The 20,784-nt window shown below is 45.9% G+C and overlaps 1 protein-coding gene across 5 annotated transcripts in view; it reads left to right on the top strand.

Annotated features, from left to right (window-relative positions):
- Nucleotides 1–17,718, top strand: part of Gak (cyclin G associated kinase) — a 55,697-nt gene extending 37,979 nt beyond the window's left edge. For 3 of the 5 annotated variants that reach the window (XM_005077410.4, XM_021231428.2, XM_021231427.2), the window contains 10 exons: nt 3,867–4,060; nt 5,168–5,314; nt 6,456–6,935; nt 7,314–7,484; nt 8,568–8,687; nt 11,756–11,872; nt 15,028–15,219; nt 15,549–15,694; nt 16,818–16,994; nt 17,177–17,718. In XM_005077410.4, coding sequence (XP_005077467.1) covers nt 3,867–4,060; nt 5,168–5,314; nt 6,456–6,935; nt 7,314–7,484; nt 8,568–8,687; nt 11,756–11,872; nt 15,028–15,219; nt 15,549–15,694; nt 16,818–16,994; nt 17,177–17,278 — 1,846 coding nt within the window. In that variant the 3' untranslated portion in view covers nt 17,279–17,718. The remainder of the gene's footprint in view (nt 1–3,866; nt 4,061–5,167; nt 5,315–6,455; nt 6,936–7,313; nt 7,485–8,567; nt 8,688–11,755; nt 11,873–15,027; nt 15,220–15,548; nt 15,695–16,817; nt 16,995–17,176) is intronic. The other 2 variants (XM_013118613.3, XM_013118614.3) reach the window with 2 other exon arrangements.
- Nucleotides 17,719–20,784: the final 3,066 nt, after the last annotated feature.

Below are 20,784 nucleotides of genomic sequence, written 5' to 3'. Positions count from 1 at the left end.
ACTCAAAGGGAGGGCCGGCAAGATGGTTCTGAAAGTAAAGGTTCTTGCCACCAAGCCTGATAACTTCTGTTTGATTAGAAGGAGAGAACCAGCTCCTGCAAGTTGTCCTCCAACATAATTCAGGTTGACTTGTGTGTGTGCGCACACACACACCCATACAAAGTAAATACATTAAAATGTAATAAACTGTTTTTATAAAAGCAATCAGAGGGGGAAATGGAGGTTTTGAGGAGACCAGGAATTTTGAGACAAGACAGATGTGAATTCTAGAACTGAAAACATAGCTGCCATGAAGAATTTGGGAAATGCCAAATGTTCTGTTGGCAGCAGAACAGGCACAGGCACATTGAATTGTAAAGAAAGTGTTCTTCAGACTGAGCACAAAGGAGATGAGGGAAGATTGAACCTGAAAAGACAGATAAATGCCAGATCTGAAGTCAAAGGAGAAGAACAGATTCAGTTCCTGGAAAAGTAGTAGACAGGTCTATGCATACCACACAGGGTTTTCTAATAACAAGAAGAGAAACCCCTGTCTCAGAACATAGTTAAATTGACAAAAGCCAGACAATAACAAACACACGGTAGACAGATGTCATGATTGTCATAGTGACACAGCTAACTAACATCTTGTAGTGAGATATCCACCCTGCCCACACCTGTAGCACTAACCATGCCCATTTGGGTATGTGCCATATAATGTGTGGGAATCAAGATTCACTAGACTCAATACAGGTTAAGCGAAGTTTATTGGGGAGAATGTACTTTCATAAGAGGCGGGTGACCGCCGCAGGTTCCAGCTCCAAGGATCCATCCAGCCTGTCCTCTGTGACCCAACCAGAAGCAAGAGAGAGCACTGGGGTCTGGGATCCCAGATCTATTCCTATCCTCCTTCAAGTCCACACCTGTGACCACATCCAAATGGGTGTAGTCAGTGCTACAGGTATGGGCCGGGTGACTATTTCACTACAACATCTGTCATTGGACTGAAGGGCTAAAGACCAGAAGTCAGTGCAGTAACATCTTAGGAGTGATGGAAGAAAAGTATGAAGATTCTGTATCTAGGGAAAGTATCCTGTGGTGTGATTAACTTAGCAGATGTGTTCAGGGAAATAGGGTGGGATAGTTTATTACCAAAGGTCAGACAGAACAAACTAGAAGCAAGCCTGAAACTAGCTATAAGATATGAAGAAAATTGGGACACTCACTTTAGTAGGTAAAGTTTTATGTTGACTACCCAAAATATAAGCAACCATGCATTATCATGGGCTTTAAGATTTGCTTGGAACTGGGCATGTTGGTACATAGCTTTAGTCCCCGCATTCAGGAGACAGAAGCAGGTGGATTCAAGACTGGCCTGATGTACTTCGCAGTTCCAGGACAGCCAGGACTGCATAGAGAGTCCCTGTCTCAAAAAAAAAAAAGATTTGTTTGTAGTAAAATACATGACAGTAGCACCAAAGAGTCAGGAGAGATAACCAGTGAAATGTTTCATTAACCTCTAAGGCCTGGAAGTCAGTAATGTGCTAATTGTAGGCCAAGGAAGTATGTTATAATCCCATAGAAAGCAATAAAGAGCTTAATAAAGATAGAGGAGAAGAAAGATAGAACACAGGACCTGATTAATCTAGGTAAGATCAGAATGGAGAAATGAAGAAACAGAACTAGAGGAGATGGACAGAAAATAAGTAAACTCATCTCCAGTGTGTCAGCCTGATTCCACATGTACGAAGTATGCCACATGAATGATAATGCTATCAGGTTAACAAACAACTGACTAAATAAAAAAAAAAAGGCCTCAGATGTGTGTAGTTTACAAGAGCCATGTTTCAGAAATATACATGTGAAACAAAAAAGTCTAAAAGTGGTGGGATGGCACCCACCACACAAACATAGGCTAAAGACCTAGTCACTGGCAGCAGCAGCCGTACAGACCAGGGAGAGATGCCCCGAGAGGGAGCAGTGTAGTGTGCTGAAAGGCCAGTGAGGCAGCAGCAGACCATTCACCTGCTTGTGGGCAGCCATCAACAGAATGGATAAACTAATTTGATGTCATTTCTTTTTCTGGCAAGCAGAACAAGTAAATAAATTAGTATGTAAATTTTTTATGCAATGACTTGAGTTTTTCAAACTTCGGTAACTGATAAAAAAGAAACTGATTTCTCTTTTTTGAAGTATCCAGTGTATGGTACTGTTGCTTGAGTTTGGGGGAGACTTCAGACCACAGAAATATGTTTTGCTTGAGTATACTGGCTACATAAGCCTGCAGTAAGGCAAGGGCGTTGACTAGAGAAGCATACATACATGTACTGCTCTTCAGAGCAGCTGAACTATAGCTGTAGAATTGGGAGCAACACCATCAGATGAGCTTGAATGGGTCAGTCTGGTCATGGAATACACAACAGATCTGAGGTTTCTGTGAATACTACACGTGTGAGCATCCCCTTTACTTCCCAGACATTGGAGCCTAGACATACTGGTTCCCAACCTCCAGGGCCTGTGACCTGTGTCTTGAGGCCCAGCTCCTAGCCCCCCTGCTCACACACCCTCATTGTGCCCTCACTGCCCTGCTGACTAGGCTGGACAGTCTCAAGGTTAGTTGGGCCAGGAAACAAGAAATGAGCTGTACCCAGAACTGCCATCAACCTGTCTTAGAGTCTGAGCCTGCCAAGTGCACAGAACACTCTCCGGGGGTCCTCCTGCCTTGTCCCTCCATCCTCATTGATGGCAAGTTTCAGCCTTTCCTCCCTGTCACCATCAGCTACATGTAAGCTGTTTCTGCCTAGCTCCATCTGGTTACTGAGTTGCGTCTCAACTGAAAGACACATGGAGGGAAAACCCCTGTCAGAGAGCCACCTTGCGGTGTCCTGTGCTCTCCAGTATGCAGAGGGTTGTACCCCAGGCAGGAAGTAATAAACTGGGTGTCTTAAGCATTACAGGCTCACCTACATGCTTATTTTATAATAGTAAGAACCAAAATGAACCATTGCTTTGCCACCCAGATCACTACTCTTTCCTCCCCAGCCTTTTTTACACAGTAGTATTGATAACTACAGTCACAGATTGAGAGAAGCCCTTGGGACCAGGAATACATGGCCTTCCTTAGCACCCAGCACATTCCTGAAAATGGGTCACCACTGCTGTGTGTGTTTCTTAGATTTTGTTGGCAGTGGCAATGGTATTGTTGTTAGGTACAAATTTTAGTATAATGTACAGAGATATTATGTAGTAATTGATTTATAAAACCAAGGTGTGTTTGTGACTCTGGACTGTTCAGAATGTAGGATGTCTTAGAGCAGTGTGGAGCTATCACATAGGGACAGTTTGTTAAATGATTAAGGTTGCTGCCTGTAGGGTGGTCTGGCTCAGCTTCCCCTGCTCCCCATGTTCCTGATGTCTGAAGACCCCATGACCTCCCTGTTTGCTGCTTCCCGTCTGGCTCTCCTCTCACAGCCCAGGTTGCTTCCCTGAACCTTCAGCAAGTCTTGTTCCTACTTCTAATAACAACCCCAGAAGTCTTGGTTTATGATTATCTAGTTGGGATTTTTTGCCAAGCTGGATATAGGAGTCATGCCATGGCAGCTGTCCTGTGGTCACTCAGAGCACCTAGCCTCCCATAGACTTGGGGGAACACAGAAGTCTAGCTCAGTAGTCTGCCACATTAACAGTCAGGGAAACCCTGCCCTGACACTAGGGGAGCTGGGCAGTGATCCTGGGTGCATCAGCCCTGCTCTAAGTGCCCACGTCCCACAGTAGGGATGGTTTCTGCTACCTCTGCCTCAGCAGCAGTCTTTTATCCTTTCTGTGGATGCTGAAGAACTTCTGAGACACCCTGACCACACTCACTCATTCCCTCTCGGTGCCTGTAGGTATGACCTGGACGCCTGTGACATTCAGGAGAAGTACCCAGATCTGTTCCAGGTGAACCTGGAGGTGGAGGTGGAACCTAGAGACAGGCCCAGCCGAGAAGCTCCACCTTGGGAGAATAGCAGCCTGAGGGGCCTAAACCCCAAGATCCTCTTTTCCAGCAGGGAAGAGCAGCAGGACATCCTGTCTAAGTTTGGTAAGATGTGCCTTGGCTCTCAGTGTATTTGCTCGGGACTTACATTCTAGGAAAGATGTATAGGAAGAGGTACCCTTCCCCTTGGCTTGGGTATCCCTACCTGCTCTGTGCTTATCTAGGTGCTACAGAAGGTAGCAGAAACTCGTTGTTGGATAAAGACAGCCATGGTGGGGAAGGGAGAACACATGACACTATGATCCTGAGGCCTTTCATAGTTCATAAGCCACACGAAATACCTAGGCCTCACATGGGCCCAGCAGGGAAGTCTGTTCTCTTGCTCTGCAAAAACAAACTCTAGAACAGTTGTTCTTGACCTGTGGGTCTTGACCCCTCCAGCAAACCTTTGTCTCCAGAAATATTTACATTGCAATTCATAACAGTAGCAAAATTACAATTATGAAGTTGCAACAAAAATAATTTTATGTTTGGGAGTCACTACAACATGAGGAACTATATTAAAGGGTTGAAGCATTAGAAAGGTTGAGAACCACTGCTCTAAAGTGAGGGGCTTTTGCTCTCTGAGTACATGAGCCTGGTCTACCTTTGGGGTCAACCTGAAACTATGACTGGGAAGGATTTCCTCCAAAGTTAGGTTTGTACCATATGACCATACTCAGGTCATATGCTCAGGGCATGTTCAATTTCAATGCCACATTGAGGGTGGGACATCTTACTTTAAGACCTGTGGTTTGGGCATGACTCTCCACTAAGTATAGGTATCTCCTCTGTTTATGTCAGCCCAGTTCCTACCAAAAAATGGAGTGTGCCTTAGCAGGTTGGGTTTGATCTGCTGCCTATAGCTCTCTGTGATCTGGATTTGTACATATTGTATTTTTAATCTGTGGATAATTAAGTATTCTTGAAAGGAATATATATGTTTGCATGTGTGTGTATATGTGTCGTATATTCTGTGAGTGTGCTGCGTATGTTCATGGATGTGGCACAGCATCTGAATAGAGGGATGGTTGGCATCTACTTGCAGCCAGACCTTGTTTTCAAGGAACTGGTACAGGTGTCCCTATGGCCTACCTGCCCTGTTGCTCTGGCTGTGTCTTGTCCGGTGTTGTGCCTGGCACAGGTAGCCTGATGCCAGCCCTTTCCTGGCAGGGAAGCCAGAGCTACCCCGGCAGCCAGGCTCCACAGCTCAGTATGACGCTGAGGCAGGGTCTCCGGAGGCTGAGATCACAGAGTCGGACTCAACGCAGAGCAGCAGCACGGACACCAACCACTTTCTTCACACGCTGGATTGGCAGGGTAGGCATAGGGCATAGCTAATCCTTCATCCTTCCATGGGGTCCAGTCTGTCACATACTCCTGAACTCACTTGTCACCACTAATTTCTGGCATCAGGCTCTATTAACCACACAGTCGCAGCATTCTGCAAGGACTGTATTCTCTGGTCAGATACTTAGAGTGAACTTCATGGGGACAAGCAGAGTTGAGGTCTCCTTAGAGAGACTGCAGATCTTAACACACTGGCCTGTTGTGGAGGAATTGTGTCTGAAGATCAAACCATAGGCCTCATCATGTCAGACAAATCCTCTACAGCTTAGCTACACGCTTAGCTCTGTTGCTTGGCATATAAATTAAAAACAGTTTATATGTTCTTTCAAGATAGAAGTACACACACACACACACACATGCATGCACGCACACATGCATGCACACACACACAGGCACACACACTAAGCCTGAGGCATCAACTTCATTTCGTTATTGACTTAAAGTCATTTGCTGACCAAGTACCTATATATATAGTCTTATTAACAGGCCCAGAGGTTCATAAGGAACAGAAGAGGTGCTTCAGTAGAAGGATAAACTGAACCATGGTGGTTGATAATATCTCCATCTGAAAGTTACTTTATTTCTTACTGCCTCCAGTTTCTACTGGGCTTCTTAGTCCCTTCTTCATGTCTCATAGCCTAGTTGTTACAACTAAACACCTAGGGTCTTCACCTTGACCATTCACCTCCGTGATATATCCCAGAGTATACCACTGCCACTCACTCAGCAAAGGATATTTCCCCAAGAAGTGCTATGGTATGTCCCCTGATAGGTTATGGTTTACCAAGACTCCATAGAGATGGAGAGGCTAGCAGGTGGACCTGTTTGAGGTTGGGCTCGGGGAGGGCCTGGGAGAAAAATCCTAGAACCTTGGCTTCTTTGTTGTTGGATAGAAGCCAGTATTATGGCTCCAAGGTGATCTGTGAATGTTAAACCTCAAGAAGTGCTCTGAGGCCCAAGGTTGGCCACTGGGGTGGGCATGAGGATCCCAGTATTGGCTGTGTGGTTGCATCCTGGGCCCTGCTGAGGCTTCTGGTTATATCAGCTTATTCTGCCCTCTTATAGCTACCCCAGCATGTGCATCAATCAGCCGATGGTTTTCTTTCCACAGAGGAAAAAGAATCAGAGACTGGTGCAGATAATACCTCTCCTAAGGAGAGTCAGTCTGTCCTGGTTGCAGAAAGAGATGGAAGTGAAGTGTCAGATGAAGAGGAGCCTCCATTCCCTAGTGAGGAGAGGGAGCCAGGATCTGGAGAAGACACACCGAGGCTGGCAGCTGGGACCAGACAGCAAGACTTAATATTTGATGTGGGCATGCATGCTGCCCCACAGGAGCCTGCACACCAGGAAGAGGGTGTCGATCTCCTGGGCCTACACTCTGAGGGTGACTCAGGGCCTGCTGCCCCCTTGCAGGCTTGTAGGGTCCCCTCCAGCAACACTGACTTGTTGAGCTGCCTTCTTGAACCATCTGATGCCACTCAAGTGGGGCCTCCTGGTGACCTGCTCGGTGGTGAGGCTCCTCTGCTTCTGGAAAGCCCAGTTTCTCTTCTTGGGGTGCAAAGCACCCAAAAAGGAAGAGTCCCTGACCCTGGTATGCATTTCAGTTATGCATAAAATTGGCCTCATAGTAATGAGTAAGGGTTGACCATTCCTGCCATGTAGAAAAAGGATCATCACTGTTATGTTGACATCTGGAGGGAGGAAATTATCTACTGGAGAAACTGCATGTGGCTGCATCAATTCCTACTCACAAGCCAAGACTGCCAGTTTTGGCTTCAGGGGTGATTCTGTGTCCTTGGAACAGTCCTGAGCTGTGGGGCATTGGGAGTTCCATGAATACCTGGGTGGGCTGCTCATGGTTTTGAGTCCATATTGCTGAGGAAAGTGGAGGCCTGAGGGCAGGGCAGCAGGGCTCCCAGGATGTGGGCTAAGGTATAATGCTTGTCCCTGCCCTGGCTCTGTCTCCTAGTGGACCCATTTGACCAGCTCCTACTGTCATCCAGCTCGGACACCCAGCCCTGCTCCAGGCCTGACCTTTTTGGAGAGTTTCTAAACCCTGACTCTGTAGCTTCCTCAACTGCCTTCCCATCCACCCACAGTGCCCCACCCCCATCCTGCAGCACTACCTTCCTGAACCTGGGTGAGTATGGCCATGATGAATATTACATAGAAGCCACAAGCTTATGCTTGGAAGGACCTTAGGAGCTCCTAATTCCTGCAGGCCCCTGGGGATAGGGTTAGGGAGAGCAGTGGGTTTAGTGCCTTCTGGCTGATGCAGCTCGGATGTGCTAGGCCTAACATACCTCTTAGTGACTTTCCCAAAGTCTAGGGCTTCTCAAGGCCTGGTAAAACACGTTGGTGTCTTTTCCTCGTCTCCTTAAGCTGTCTCCTCAAATCTGGAACAGGTGCCACTGCTGTTTACAGGCCCTGCTAGTGGGCATTTCTCTGGCTCTGGGATTGTGGTTATGACTAGAACAGCTACTCCTGCCAGAAGTTTCCAGGAGTGAGAGGACCAGGAGGTAGGAATGACAAATTAGGGAGCAGACCAGTCCAACTTTAGGAAGAGGCAATAGGATGTATAAAGACTGGTGTGTGCATGTTGGAGCAGCAGACATGGCCCATTTAAACAGAAGTTGGGGGCTGGGAAAGGAGAGGCCCGGGTGTCACTATAGTCATATCTTGGAGAGAAAGCTTGGTTCTTTTTCCTAGCAGAGAGTTGATGATCTGGGGTATGGGGTATGCTCAGGAGGACAGCTGACTGCCCTTAATGGCTTATCAGTAGGAAATGACATATATGACTGTGCCATGCTGGGGTGGGTACATGACCAGCAGAGGACACAAGAACTAGCTTTAGATTCCATGGAGTTCCTGAATATGACTGAGTCCCTTACCCATCATGGGCTGTGTATGGTAGGTTTAGAGAAAAAGGCGGCATACAAGTGTTGTCATCACTGCCCTGTGCAGATGTTGTCTGCTGACCTCTGTTGGTCAGATTAGTGGCTATCTGCTACATCCTCGTGGTTGTCAGGAAAGAAACCATGTATGATGATGACTGAGCAAAGCATGGCCTCAGCTGCCGAGCCTTACTGGTCCCTTGAGTTGTATGCTGGGCCCGCAAGTTGCCTTCTGCTCATTCATGCCTGGGGATGAGAGAGGTTTCCAAGCATCATGTGAAGTGAGAAGGCACAAACACCAAACCTTGCTTTTCTCTGGTTCCTTCCAGGGGATCTCTCTGCAGAGCCCAAGGTGATAGCTTCATCAAGCCACCCAGATCTGCTAGGAGGATGGGACACCTGGGCTGAGCCTGCTGTGCCTGGGTCAGCCTCCATGCCAGCACCAGAAGGTATGACTACCAGCCCCACTGTTAGCTGGGCTCTCAAAGTGATTACAGAGCTGTGGCCATGGAGTGTCTTCATGTCATCTTGAAAAGAGGGCTTGCTTACTACATTCTAGTCGGCCCAAAATTTGGTGACTACAGAGTTCTGTTATTTGTTCAATGGGAACACAGACATTCTGTGTTCTGCTTCTGCTTTTGTTGAGTGGCATCAGTATCTTGTCCTATTCTTCCATGCTGTTCCTTTTTCATGAAGGCAAATATTTTTTTGGAACATAATTCCTTGCCTGTGTATAAATGATTGCCCTATTTGATTGCCCATGTTGTATTTTCATGTTTTTCTGTGTCCTCTGAAGGGCCCTCAGAAAGGCTGTCACATGTGTGCTATTGCTACTGGCATATGCCCTGTTGGTAACATGGATTACAGGAAGTAGTTCATGTTCGTGAATATCCATCTGAGCTTTTTGCTTACTTACAGTTCTATCTTGCTTGCACATTCTGATCCTGTTTGCAAAGTCTTTGACACACATCTCCCCTATGAATACTGTTTCCTCAATTGATTTGCTCAGGAACAAGAATTCCTATTTTTTTAACTTTTTGTTTTGTTTTGTTTTTGTTTGTTTGGTTGGTTTTTTTGTTTGTTTGTTTTTTGTTTGTTTGGGGTTTTTTGGGTTTTTTTTTGTTTTGGTTTTTGTTTTTTTGGTTTTTCAAGACAGGGTTTTTCTGTGGCTTTGGGGCTTTGGAGGCTGTCCTGGAACTAGCTCTTGTAGACCAGGCTGGTCTGGAACTCACAGAGAACCGCCTGCCTCTGCCTCCCGAGTGCTGGGATTAAAGGTGTGTGCCACCAACGTGGCTTAGTAAAATTTTTTTTAAGTTGTACATTTATTTTGATGCATGTATGAGTTGGTGCTTGTGTCAGGATGCATTTGTGGAAACCAACGGATAATCTGTGGGACTCAGGTCTCTCCTGTCATGTGAATTCCAGGGATCAAATGCAGGTCATTAGGATTGGCAACAAGTGTCTTTACTTGGTAACCCTTGTAGGTGCTTTTAGTTTGTATTTATTTATTACAAATGAGGTTGACTATTATTTTGTATGCTTTTGGTTGTGGGCTTTTTGTTTTTGTTTTATGCAGGATTATTTCATGTTCTTTATTCCCTTTTCACATTGGAAATTCCTTTTTCTTTTAAAATTTTTCTAATTTAATTTTTAGAAAGTTTTTTACATCGGGTTTATTTTTAGGGGGATGTGGGAGGCAGTGTGCCTGTCAAGGAAGGCATGCAAAGGTCAGAAGACATCTTGGGTAACTCCATTTTCTGCTTCCACTGTCCAGGCCCCAGGGATTGAACTCAGGACATTAGGCTTTGCAGCAAGTGCCTTTACCGACTATGCCATCTAGCCAGCTCATTTTTAAAGATTATTATGTGTGTGCTTGTGTGTGAATACTGTGGCACATCTGCATCCATGGTACACATTTGGAGGTCAGAAAACAACTTTTTGGAATCATTCCTTTCCACTTTGTTGAGGCACGGTCTCTCACTTCTGCACCAGCTGGCATGCAAGCTTCTAAGCAATTCTGCTGACTTTGCTTCCCATGTCACCAAGTGCCAGGGTTACAGATGCACATATCTGCCTCCAGCTTTTTCAGAGGGATCAGTCTTAGGTCATCAGGCTTACATAGCAAGCATGTTTACCTGATGAGCCACAATAGTTTTGTTTTGTTTGGAGATAGGATCTTACTATGTAGCTCTGGCTGTCCAGGAGCTCACTAGACCACGTTGGCCTCAAACTCAACAGATATCTGCCTGTTCTTTATATATAGATAACTCATTTTTTAGAGATTATTTATGGATGCAAATATTATTACATGGATACTAGAATCTGAACTTGGGTCCTCATGATTGAACAGCAAGCACTCTGTTTTTTGTTTTTTGTTTGTTTGTTTGGTTGGTTGGTTGGTTGGTTTTTGGTTTTTGGTTTTTCGAGACAGGGTTTCTCTGTGGTTTTGGAGGCTGTCCTGGAACTAGCTCTTGTAGACCAGGCTGGCCTCGAACTCACAGAGACCCACCTGCCTCTGCCTCCCGAGTGCTGGGATTAAAGGCGTGCGCCACCAACGCCCGGCACTCTTTTTTTTTTTAACTTCCTTTTTATTTATTCTTTGTGTCTTTCACATCATGCATCTCAATCCCATCCATCTCTCCGTATCTTCATATCCACCCTCTGCCCTTGCAATCTCCCTCTCTAAATTAAAATAAAATTTAAGAGAAAAAAAATCTTGTCATGGAAGCTGTAGTGTGACACAATGAATTATGCCATAAACCCTTTTATCCATATATCTTTATTCAGCAACCACTCTTTTTTTTTTCTGTATTGTTTTGGAGGCTGTCGGTCCAGCCCAGCCTCGAACTCACAAGGATCTGCCTGCCTCTGCCTCCCGAGTGCTGGGATTAAAGGCATGCGCCACCACCACCCGGCTTCAGCAACCACTCTTAACCGCCAAGCCATCTATCCATCTCCATAGCCATCATTTTTAATGACTGGTTAGGGTTAGGGTTAGAGTAGTGAACAATAATTATTTCAAGATTTTATGCTGCCGGGCGGTGGTGGCGCACGCCTTTAATCCCAGCACTCGGGAGGCAGAGACAGGCGGATCTCTGTGAGTTCGAGGCCAGGCTGGACCGATAGCCTCCAAAACAATACAGAGAAACCCTGTCTCGGAAAAACCAAAAAAAAAAAAAAAAAAAAAAAAAAAGATTTTATGCTTAGGCTAGTCTCAAATTTACATTATTATATCTTAAAGGACAGTCACATTGTAGATAGGATATAGCAAGTGGTACTATGAAGTCAGAACAATGAGGACATTTTCTGGTTCTTAGTAACAAATGTTCAGTGGTTTCCATGAGTAGCAGTGTGGATGCTGGAAGCAGTCACTCTGCCAGGTGTGTGCTGTGTGTTCCTCTCAGAGAATTACCAAACCTTGAGTAGGGCCTTTAGTACTGAAAGGGAAGATCAGGGACTTTGGAAGACTGTTTCATCCTATGCTGTGCAAGTCTAATGGCCTTTATCCTTTTTCCAGGTACCCTCTTCTCTTCTGGAAGTCACCCAGCCCCTCCAGGTCCCCACTCCAGCCAAACCAAGTCTCAGAACCTAGACCCATTTGCTGATCTCAGTGATCTCAGCTCTAGCCTCCAAGGTAATGAGGGGCCAGCCCTATGTGCCAAGAGGCTCATTTCACGTTGTACTATTTCATAATAAATTCCTCAGAAAAGGGAAATCCCCAGGCTCTGGTCAGTTCACTGGAGAATTTAACCAAATGTTTATATGACCAATTCCACATAATCTCTTAGAAATCTTAGAAGAGAGAAAACTGACTTTCCAAAGTACAAATGCCAAATCAGACAATTCAGGAAAGAAAGTTTCAAGCTAATCCCCTGAAGAATAGACATAGAGCCGGGCGGTGGTGGCGCACGCCTTTAATCCCAGCACTCGGGAGGCAGAGGCAGGCGGATCTCTGTGAGTTCGAGGCCAGCCTGTTCTACAAGAGCTAGTTCCAGGACAGCATCCAAAGCCACAGAGAAACCCTGTCTCGAAAAACCAAAAAAAAAAAAAAAAAAAAAAAAAAGAATAGACATAGACCCTTAGAACATTAGGGCACAGAATTTTTCAAAAGATTAAAGAGCAGCAACTCCCACCAAGTGGGGCATATTCAGGGAGCACGAGTCTGATTTGCCTTTCCAGGCATCTTCTATGTTTATCAGCCAATGAACAATGACATGCTCTTACCAGTGCTTCTGAAAGGGTGATTGTTAGAACCCAGCAGCAGCTAAGAGGTGGTGGTGCACACCTTTGATCCCAGAACTCAGGAGGCAGAGACAGGCAGATCTCTGGGTTCAAGGCCAGCTGATCTACAGAGTGAGTTCCAGGACAGCCAAGGCTGTTTGATATACAGAGAAACCCAGTCTCAAAAAAACAACAAACAAGCAATAACAAAAATATCCAAAAAACAAAAAAGCACAGCTGCAAATGATGAGTGTGTCTTTAGTGCAGGCACACAAGCTGTATCAAAAATGACAACTGGGAAGGACTCTTGAACTCAGGAGCAAGACGGTTGTCCCATTAACATTCTACTTACTGGGAGACCCAGCTACCAACTTGAGGCAAGAAAAAGAAGTGGAAATTGCATATGATAGAAGGAAAAAAAGTTAAATTGTTCCTATTTGTAGGTAGCATAATTGACTGTCAGACCAGAGGATATCTACAAGGCTTAGAACACACAATACCTAAGATCATAGAATTGTATGTAGTCTGTTGCAGTTAGGTTCCTAGAACAGCTCAAGGAGACCAAAATTATACAACTATATGACACTGTGTATAGTTGATATTTGCAAAAGCTTTCAGACCAGTCAGAGGTAGAGGCTGATTTATAGCTGTAATCCCAGCACTCGGGAAGCTGGGGTTGGAGGATCAGGAGTTCAAACTTGACAACATGAGATGCTGTCTCAAAACAGCAACAGAAGAGCCTTTAACTACAAACATAAGGAAACACCTAGTGCCAGTGTGGTGGAACTACAATACAAACATGGCAGTTGAGATTGATAGAGACCAAATGTTTGTAGATCACAAGACTGGCTCAGCAAAGGTGCTCCTTTGCCTTGTATCAATTGATCTGTAGGTCTAATGTGCTTTCTACAAAGATTTTTGTAGACTAGCCAAATTCATCGTCACATTTATTTGGGAAAGCAGATCGCCTGGAGTGATTGGGGCTTGTAATTGGGTGCAGGAGAGAAGCTCCACCCTGACTTTGAGGTGCACTTTCTGGCCACAGAAATCAAGACTGGTGTTGGCAAGCTGCCAGGCACTAGTACATAGATTGGAAGAGAGCATCCAGGTGTCCACCCAGGGAAGTCAATGGTGTGAAAGTTTTAACAGATGGAGCTGGAGCCATTGGACTTATGCAGGCAAGAGGAGGAGGCTTGGCTATATACTGAGCCTCACAGCCTATTTCAGAGCAGCTTCACCAGCAGAGGAGAGCACAGACCTGAGACTTTGAACTGTGGAAAGACTAAGCAAACTGTGGGAAGAAAACATATCAAAAACTATTTGACAAAGAACTCTTATAGGATATATAACTGGAATGGAAAAACAAAGGGTAATCTGGCAGAGAAATAAGAAGAGGAACCCCCATCAGCAGTAATTCTGGCAAGCCAATAAGCATATGAGACACTGTTGAGTCATCAGCTACTATAAGATTTAGGCAGCAGCCACACATCACCAAGGATGATAGAAACTGGGTTTATTTTGTGTGTGTATATATATATATATATATATACACACTTGTAAGAATGTGAAATGATACAGCCACTCCTGGTCTGTTTCTTTAAAAAGTAAACATGTAGACATCATAGGACCCAAGTGTTTATCCCAGAGAAATGAGCTTATAATTCTACAAAAATCAAACAAGTGTTCAGAGAAGAAGTGTTTGTAATAGCCAAGGGAATAAACTCTAAATAGATGTTCTTTTGTGGAAGAAGGTTAAACAAGCAGCAGCCCCTTTTATACTGTGAAATATTCCTTGGCAATAAAAAAGGCATCAGGAATTTGAATCAGCTGATCACACCACATTTACAGTCAAAAACAGAGAAAGATGAATGTATGCATGCTAATACTTAGCTTACCTTCTCTATTCCATACAGCCCAGAATCCCCTGCCCATGGAGGATCTTACCCACAACTGAGATGGATTTTCCCACATCAATTAATATCATTAAGATAATCCTCCATGATGGGCGTGGTAGTGCATGTCTTTAATCCCAGCACTTGGGAGGCAGAGGCAGGCAGGTCTTTGAATTTGAGGCCAACCAGGGCTACCCTGTATCTGGGTGAGGAAGGGCAATTAATTCCCCACATTATCATCTCCTGGGTGATTTTAGATATTGACAAAGTAACAACAACCATCACAGGATAACTTCATGGCTGAGGATATTATGTGACGGTACTCTAGACTTAACGTGAGTCTTGCAACTTCTCTGAGTTCAGTTATTTCACACATTTGAGAAGCTTTGTGAGGAAATGTTCACACAATGGAATAGTCCCCTAGACTATTCAGCAGATGGGGATACCAAGCCCCTGTAGAGGTGCATGTATCATATCCTAGCATCTAGTCTTGATTCAGAAAGTGCTTGAGCAACACAACACTTGTGTTTCCCTGGCTACTCAGGACTTTTTTACTTTTTGGGTAGATCTAAGTGACAGCAGTTTATTTTGTGAGCACATGTCCCAGAAACTCAGCCTCAGAAGCAACTCATAATTTGGCTAAGTGACTTACAAGTGTCCTGTGATGTCTCCCTAGGCCTGCCTGCAGGGGCCTTTGTTACCACATCAGCCTCCACTACCAAAAGCAGCAGCTCCTGGCAGACAAGTCGTCCCATGGCCCCTGGAACCTCATGGACCAAGCCAGCCCCCAGAGCCTCTGAACAGCCAAGGTCTCACTTCAGTGTGATCGGGGCTCGAGAGGAGAGAGGTATCCGTGTGCCCAGCTTTGGTAAGTCCTGTGTCTGCCTGGTGATTTACACAACTACCTACAGGTTTGTGGATAGAGCACTTTATTCCTCCCGTCAGAGCCAGCTAAGACTATGTTGCTCGCTGAAGTTACATCAAGAAAGCAGATTTGGATTTGTGTGCTGGTGTCTTCAGGCCTCTCTGTAGGCCTAGCCCTTCTCACAATTCTCAGTGGCCTTTAACAGATGGCCCTGAAGCCATGTTTTGTTTTCTTTTCTTTTCTTTTCTATCCAGGTATCAGGATAGATCATACCCAGGGAAAAAAGTAAAAGGCAGAGTGTTTATAAAAAGTATCTTTTTTTTTTTCCCCAGCCCAAAAGCCAAAGGTCTCAGAAAATGATTTTGAAGATCTGCTGCCTAATCAAGGCTTCTCCAAGTCTGATAAGAAGGGACCAAAGACCATGGCAGAGATGCGGAAACAGGACCTTGCCAGGGACACAGACCCATTGAAGTTGAAGGTGGATACCCCAGGGCCCAGACCATACTGTGAAGTCCAGTGTTTCCAGACAGACTTGCTATATATGGACCTAGCACCTGGGATAGAGCAGAACCAGGGCCCCCATGTAGCCACACTCCTGGGCAATCTGATATACACTTAATTTTTGCATTTCACAATGCTGCTCGTGGGCACTGGGGATCAGTGAGGGATGCAGGCACCACATAGGGCTTCTGGTACTCTGGTGATGTTTGACCTTAGTCTTGAGCTGGCAAGAGGGCATATCCCAGAGTACCCATCCAAACCAAGGTTTATTTGGCTTGTTTCAAGACATGGTTTCTCTGTGTAACAGCTCTAGTTGTCCTGGAACTCACAAAGATCCACCTGCCTCTGACTCCCAAGTGCTGGGATTAAAGGTGTACACTGGTGTGCTGCCACCGCCACCCTACTTATTTGACTTTTGAGGACAGCAATTTGTTTGGGTTTTGCCCTGGAGTACTCACCTGTGGGATAAGAAGGAATCAGCATAGCACAGTGGTTAGGTTGTTCCACTGTAGATCTTAAATGCATCCATTTCTTTAAGATTGTTTGGTGGTCAGTTCTTCAGGGTATAGAGTAGCCGTTCCCTTAAGAACTACCTGAGAGGTTACAAGGGACCCAGCTGTCCTCTTTGAACCTTGTACATGGATCAGGAGGCTGTACTGAGGGATTAGGGTTTTGTCTTTGCCTCTGACTGAAGAGTCTCAGCTCTGTCCTGAGTACCTTCTCTCCACAAGGTGCTCTAGCTTGACCCACCTGGTCTGTATGGTCTGGGGTGGGCCCAGTGATGGAACAGAGGGCTAGGTTGGGGGTCCTTCTGGGTGGTGGAGAGTAGGGCGAAGCCGTGGCTTCCCTACTCTTCTATAGGGATAAACAGAGAGGTACTAAGCCATGTTCTTAAGGGGCCTCCACAGAAGCTCATTCCCCAAGCCTGCACAACCAGGACCATTGAAATGATGAACCCACGCTCTCCAGCATCTGAACATCCCTCAGTACTTGCTTTGCTGCTTACCTTGATTTTCCCACCCCACACTCCACACAGCAGGGAGGGAGGGCTCCTAAATTACAGCTCCTTCATGAGGTTCTGTGTTGACTGGTGTCCGCAGCTTTTGGAATGGATTGAAGGCAAGGAGAGGAACATCCGTGCACTTCTGTCCACACTGCACACAGTGCTGTGGGATGGGGAAAGCCGCTGGACACCTGTGAGTATGGCTGACCTGGTGACTCCAGAGCAGGTGAAGAAGCAGTACCGCCGAGCAGTTCTGGTAGTGCATCCGGATAAGGTAGGTGTCTGCTGGGGCAGTTGCAGGATACTAGGCTTGGGCTTCTGGGCCCTGGGCCTATGATCGGGTTGTCTCTGCCTCTCATCCTCTAAGAGCCTTCTGCCTGCTGGCTGTATCACATGAAAGGGGCTAGTGGAAAGTAGGCCAAGTGGTCAGTTTGGCTCTCCCTCTACTGCCCACAGGCCACAGGGCAGCCATATGAGCAGTATGCCAAGATGATCTTCATGGAGCTGAATGATGCGTGGTCTGAGTTTGAGAATCAAGGCTCAAGGCCCCTCTTCTGAGGCCAGATATTGCTGTGGCTGCAGGAGCTGCTCATGAAGCCCAAATGCTGCTGACCTGACTGATGTACACATGGGACCACAGCAGGTGTGGCAGGTGATACGGCCCCAGGGGCCTGGACCATCTACTCCCAGCCATCCTGCATTCATCATGGACAAATACCATTCCATGGCTGGGAGAGAAAGCATTCCTCAGATCTGATATTTGTTGGTTTGTTTTTCTTTTTCTTGTCCCAGAGGAAAAGTGTTGATTTATACTCCTTCCACAGCTGTCACAGTTTGTGGTTTACTTGGTGTCTGGTGACTGTTACCTCTTGAATGGCACATGTCGCTGGCTCTGCTCTCCTGTCACTTCTTCAAATCTGGGGGTGCATTCACACCCTATTCTGATCAGTTTGCCAATCATCTGTACATAATTAAACTATTTTCTGATGGCTGGTGCAGTCTCTGGCTTGGAAAGTACTTCCTACTTGGTACCTGGTAACCTGTTTGTTCCTCAGTTTTTACCCATGATGGATTAGAGGATCTTGAAGTTGACCAAGAACTGACTGCAAAGACCACTGTGGCCAGCATTGATACTATCTTCTCTGAACACTTTGCTACAGGAAAGTTCTGGAATTGGGTCTTTCCCAGGGCCTTCTTCATCTCAGTTCATAACTAGAATTCATGGAGGGTCAGCACACATCCACCTGCCAGGGGCTGCAGAGTCATGTACACTAAGACACTTGCTTTAATGGCTGGATTTCACTCGTTCTCTAAGGAATGACAAAAAAAATGCTGGCATGGGTGCGAGCGCAATGTTAGGCCTTGGTCGCTGTGTAGGCAAGACACAGCCATGGGGCGGGGCGGGTGGCTTGATGTTACCCCTTGGGCTAGCCATCCATGGTCAGGGTGCAGTTTGGAGTGAGCAACGCTGCTTGAGAACAATCACAGCAAGCAGGCAGACAACCATAACTGCAGTGCTGTTTATTGGGAACTCAATAAAAGAAGGCAGCAAGACCCCCCCCCAGGCCCCAAAATTTGGGTCTGAAGCATACAAGTATGTATTAATTAGGATGACACTGATCAAACTAGGATGTCCCAGGTTTATCTTAAGTTAATGTTGAAGTCAGGCACATTGCTGGTACCAGGGTCTGCTTGTAAATCACTCTGTTGATCTGTTCTGTTTGTAATTTGCTGGGGAACTGTGCAGGGAAAGCCAACCATGTTCATGTGTCATGGCAGACACTTCACTGTGACTGCAGTCATGTCAAATTGGATCCATACAGATGCAGAACTCAGAGCCCCTTCTGCTTCAAGTCTGAGATTCCTCTACCCCATTGGATTGTCCTGGAACTGAGCAGGATTAGAGCAAGAACTTTGCATTATTATTCAGGGAATTTAAAACGTAATTTCAACTGCTCCCATCACAGGTAGATGGGCTTCACCACAGGGCTTTTGGACTACAGTTCATGGATGACCAATTCATCTTCCTCTAGAGGTCTGTTAGTAGCCCAAAGAATCATCTTGTTGGCAGACCACTTGCCACATGCCTGTGTGGCCTCTTTAACTAGAATGTAAGTCATCAAATCAGTATGATGCCAGCTGGGACCTAGGTAGACATGCAAGTCCTGTAGGGCATGGTAGCCCTTTGATTATAACAGATGTGTATGTGAGAGGACTTGTCTGTGACAGTCCCAGTGGCATTTCTATGGGTACAAGTTACCTTGTGTACGTTCAGCAGAAGCGTCAAATCTATCAGCTGCTAAGCCTGTCCATTGCTCTTGACTTGCAGAAATAAGGGTTTGCATTTGGCTGGGCTAACAAAGCAACAGCAGATAAGAGGTGGTAAGGTGGCTGCTAGTTAATGCAAGCAATGGGATCTAACCCCACATCGGGATGGAGGCCTGAGAAGGAGCCATTCCCTGCCAGTCAAATGACCAGTTAAAGTGCATGTACGTTATAAAGGTTGTTCTTTGTTCCCATGAGCTGCCCCATTTCAGGTCTATCATATCACTTTAGTCAGTTTGTGGGTCTTCTGCAGGGGAAGATGTTATTCTTTTATCTGTAGTCACTACTCGAAGGACACTGGAAGCAAGTGTGATATCCTAGTAGAATAGTGTTGGAAACCCTAGGCACCACCACCAGAGCGGATGCCAAGTGGGCCCAGCTCCAGTCCCATGAAGCTAGAAGTTTGCTGCTGTTACCCAGAACACCATAATGGCTCTGGTTCATTACCATATCAGTTGGTGCTTGGAGCCCCAGTTCAGCAGACCTAGCCCTCCCTCCTTGCCACTCAGCCTAGCCCAGTGCAGGCCCAGAGTCTTGGTTTGGGCATGGGGGGCACTGCCCACCCTGCATGCACCATAAGTGATACTTGACACCAACCACTATCCTCTTTAATATGGTCCTGAAGGCTGCAAGCTTCATTCTGCCATTCCCTTGTTTAATGACTCCCATTTCCTATGTGTTGCTGCTATTTTTAGTGTTCAGCTCTATTAAAAATTAATGAGGAACCTGAATAGATGCAGAGATTTTTTACTTCAAAGCTGCTCAGGATTCCCAGTTCAGGGGATGGTGGAGCTCCTTGATCATGCTGAGTAATATCCAGATGGGCCCAAGTTTTCAGTGCTGCCCTAGACCTGAAGCTGGGGTTTGTGGACTTAGTGGGGTCCAGTGGTGGGGAAAATGTGGACTCTGGGGGTCCTTGGAACTGTGAAAAGGTTCCCAACAGGCTAGTGTTGGAAACCTTACTGGTTCTCCACTGACATTGGTTGTGTTAGGCCTTACGTTCATCTGCATTTCTGTTCCACCCCTCCTGGTATATACAGCTCCCATTCTGCCAACCCCACAATGGAGTGCTCCTAAACCTTCCTTACCCCAGGCCTGAATGTTAGACCTCAGATCCTTCCAACAGTTTATTGGTTTTAACACCTCCGTGTTCTATGAATAATAAAAACCAGGAAACAGATATTGAGGTTCAAGCTGAAGATCAGAAAAGCAAAGCAGCCAACTACTAGAGAGTTCTTACTTCTGCCAAGGCTAGGGCAATCCTATCCTCAGTGTAGCTGGAGACTGAATGCCTAGTACTGACTTTCTTCTTTTTATACCTCTCAAATCCTGGAATTGAAGGCATGTATTCCCAAGTGCTAAGATCACCTTTGTGGGAACTGTTTCTCCTTCGGACTGGATCAGTTTCATGTAGTTCATTGTGGCCTTGAACTGATAGAGATCCATCTGCTTGTCTCTTGAGTCCTGGGATTAAAGGTGCATGCCACCACTGCCTAGGTCTACGGCTAACTAGTATGACTGCTGGGATTAAAGGTATGTATCACCATTGCCTGGCTTCTATAGCTTGTGGCTAGCTTTCCTTTCCGAACCCTCAGGCAAGCTTTAATAAATTATAAATAATATATCACTAAATCTCCCCTCCTTGGGAGTTGGGGAAAGCCAAGTCCTTCTGTGCCTGCCCTCACCCTTGGAAGCCCTCATTTGGGGCATGAACCATGGTTGTAGCTAAGGGGCAGCAG

This window comes from Mesocricetus auratus, unplaced genomic scaffold (assembly GCF_017639785.1).
Source record: "Mesocricetus auratus isolate SY011 unplaced genomic scaffold, BCM_Maur_2.0 Super-Scaffold_100031, whole genome shotgun sequence".
Taxonomy (NCBI): domain Eukaryota; kingdom Metazoa; phylum Chordata; class Mammalia; order Rodentia; family Cricetidae; genus Mesocricetus; species Mesocricetus auratus.
This window is presented reverse-complemented; position numbering and strand designations above follow the sequence as displayed.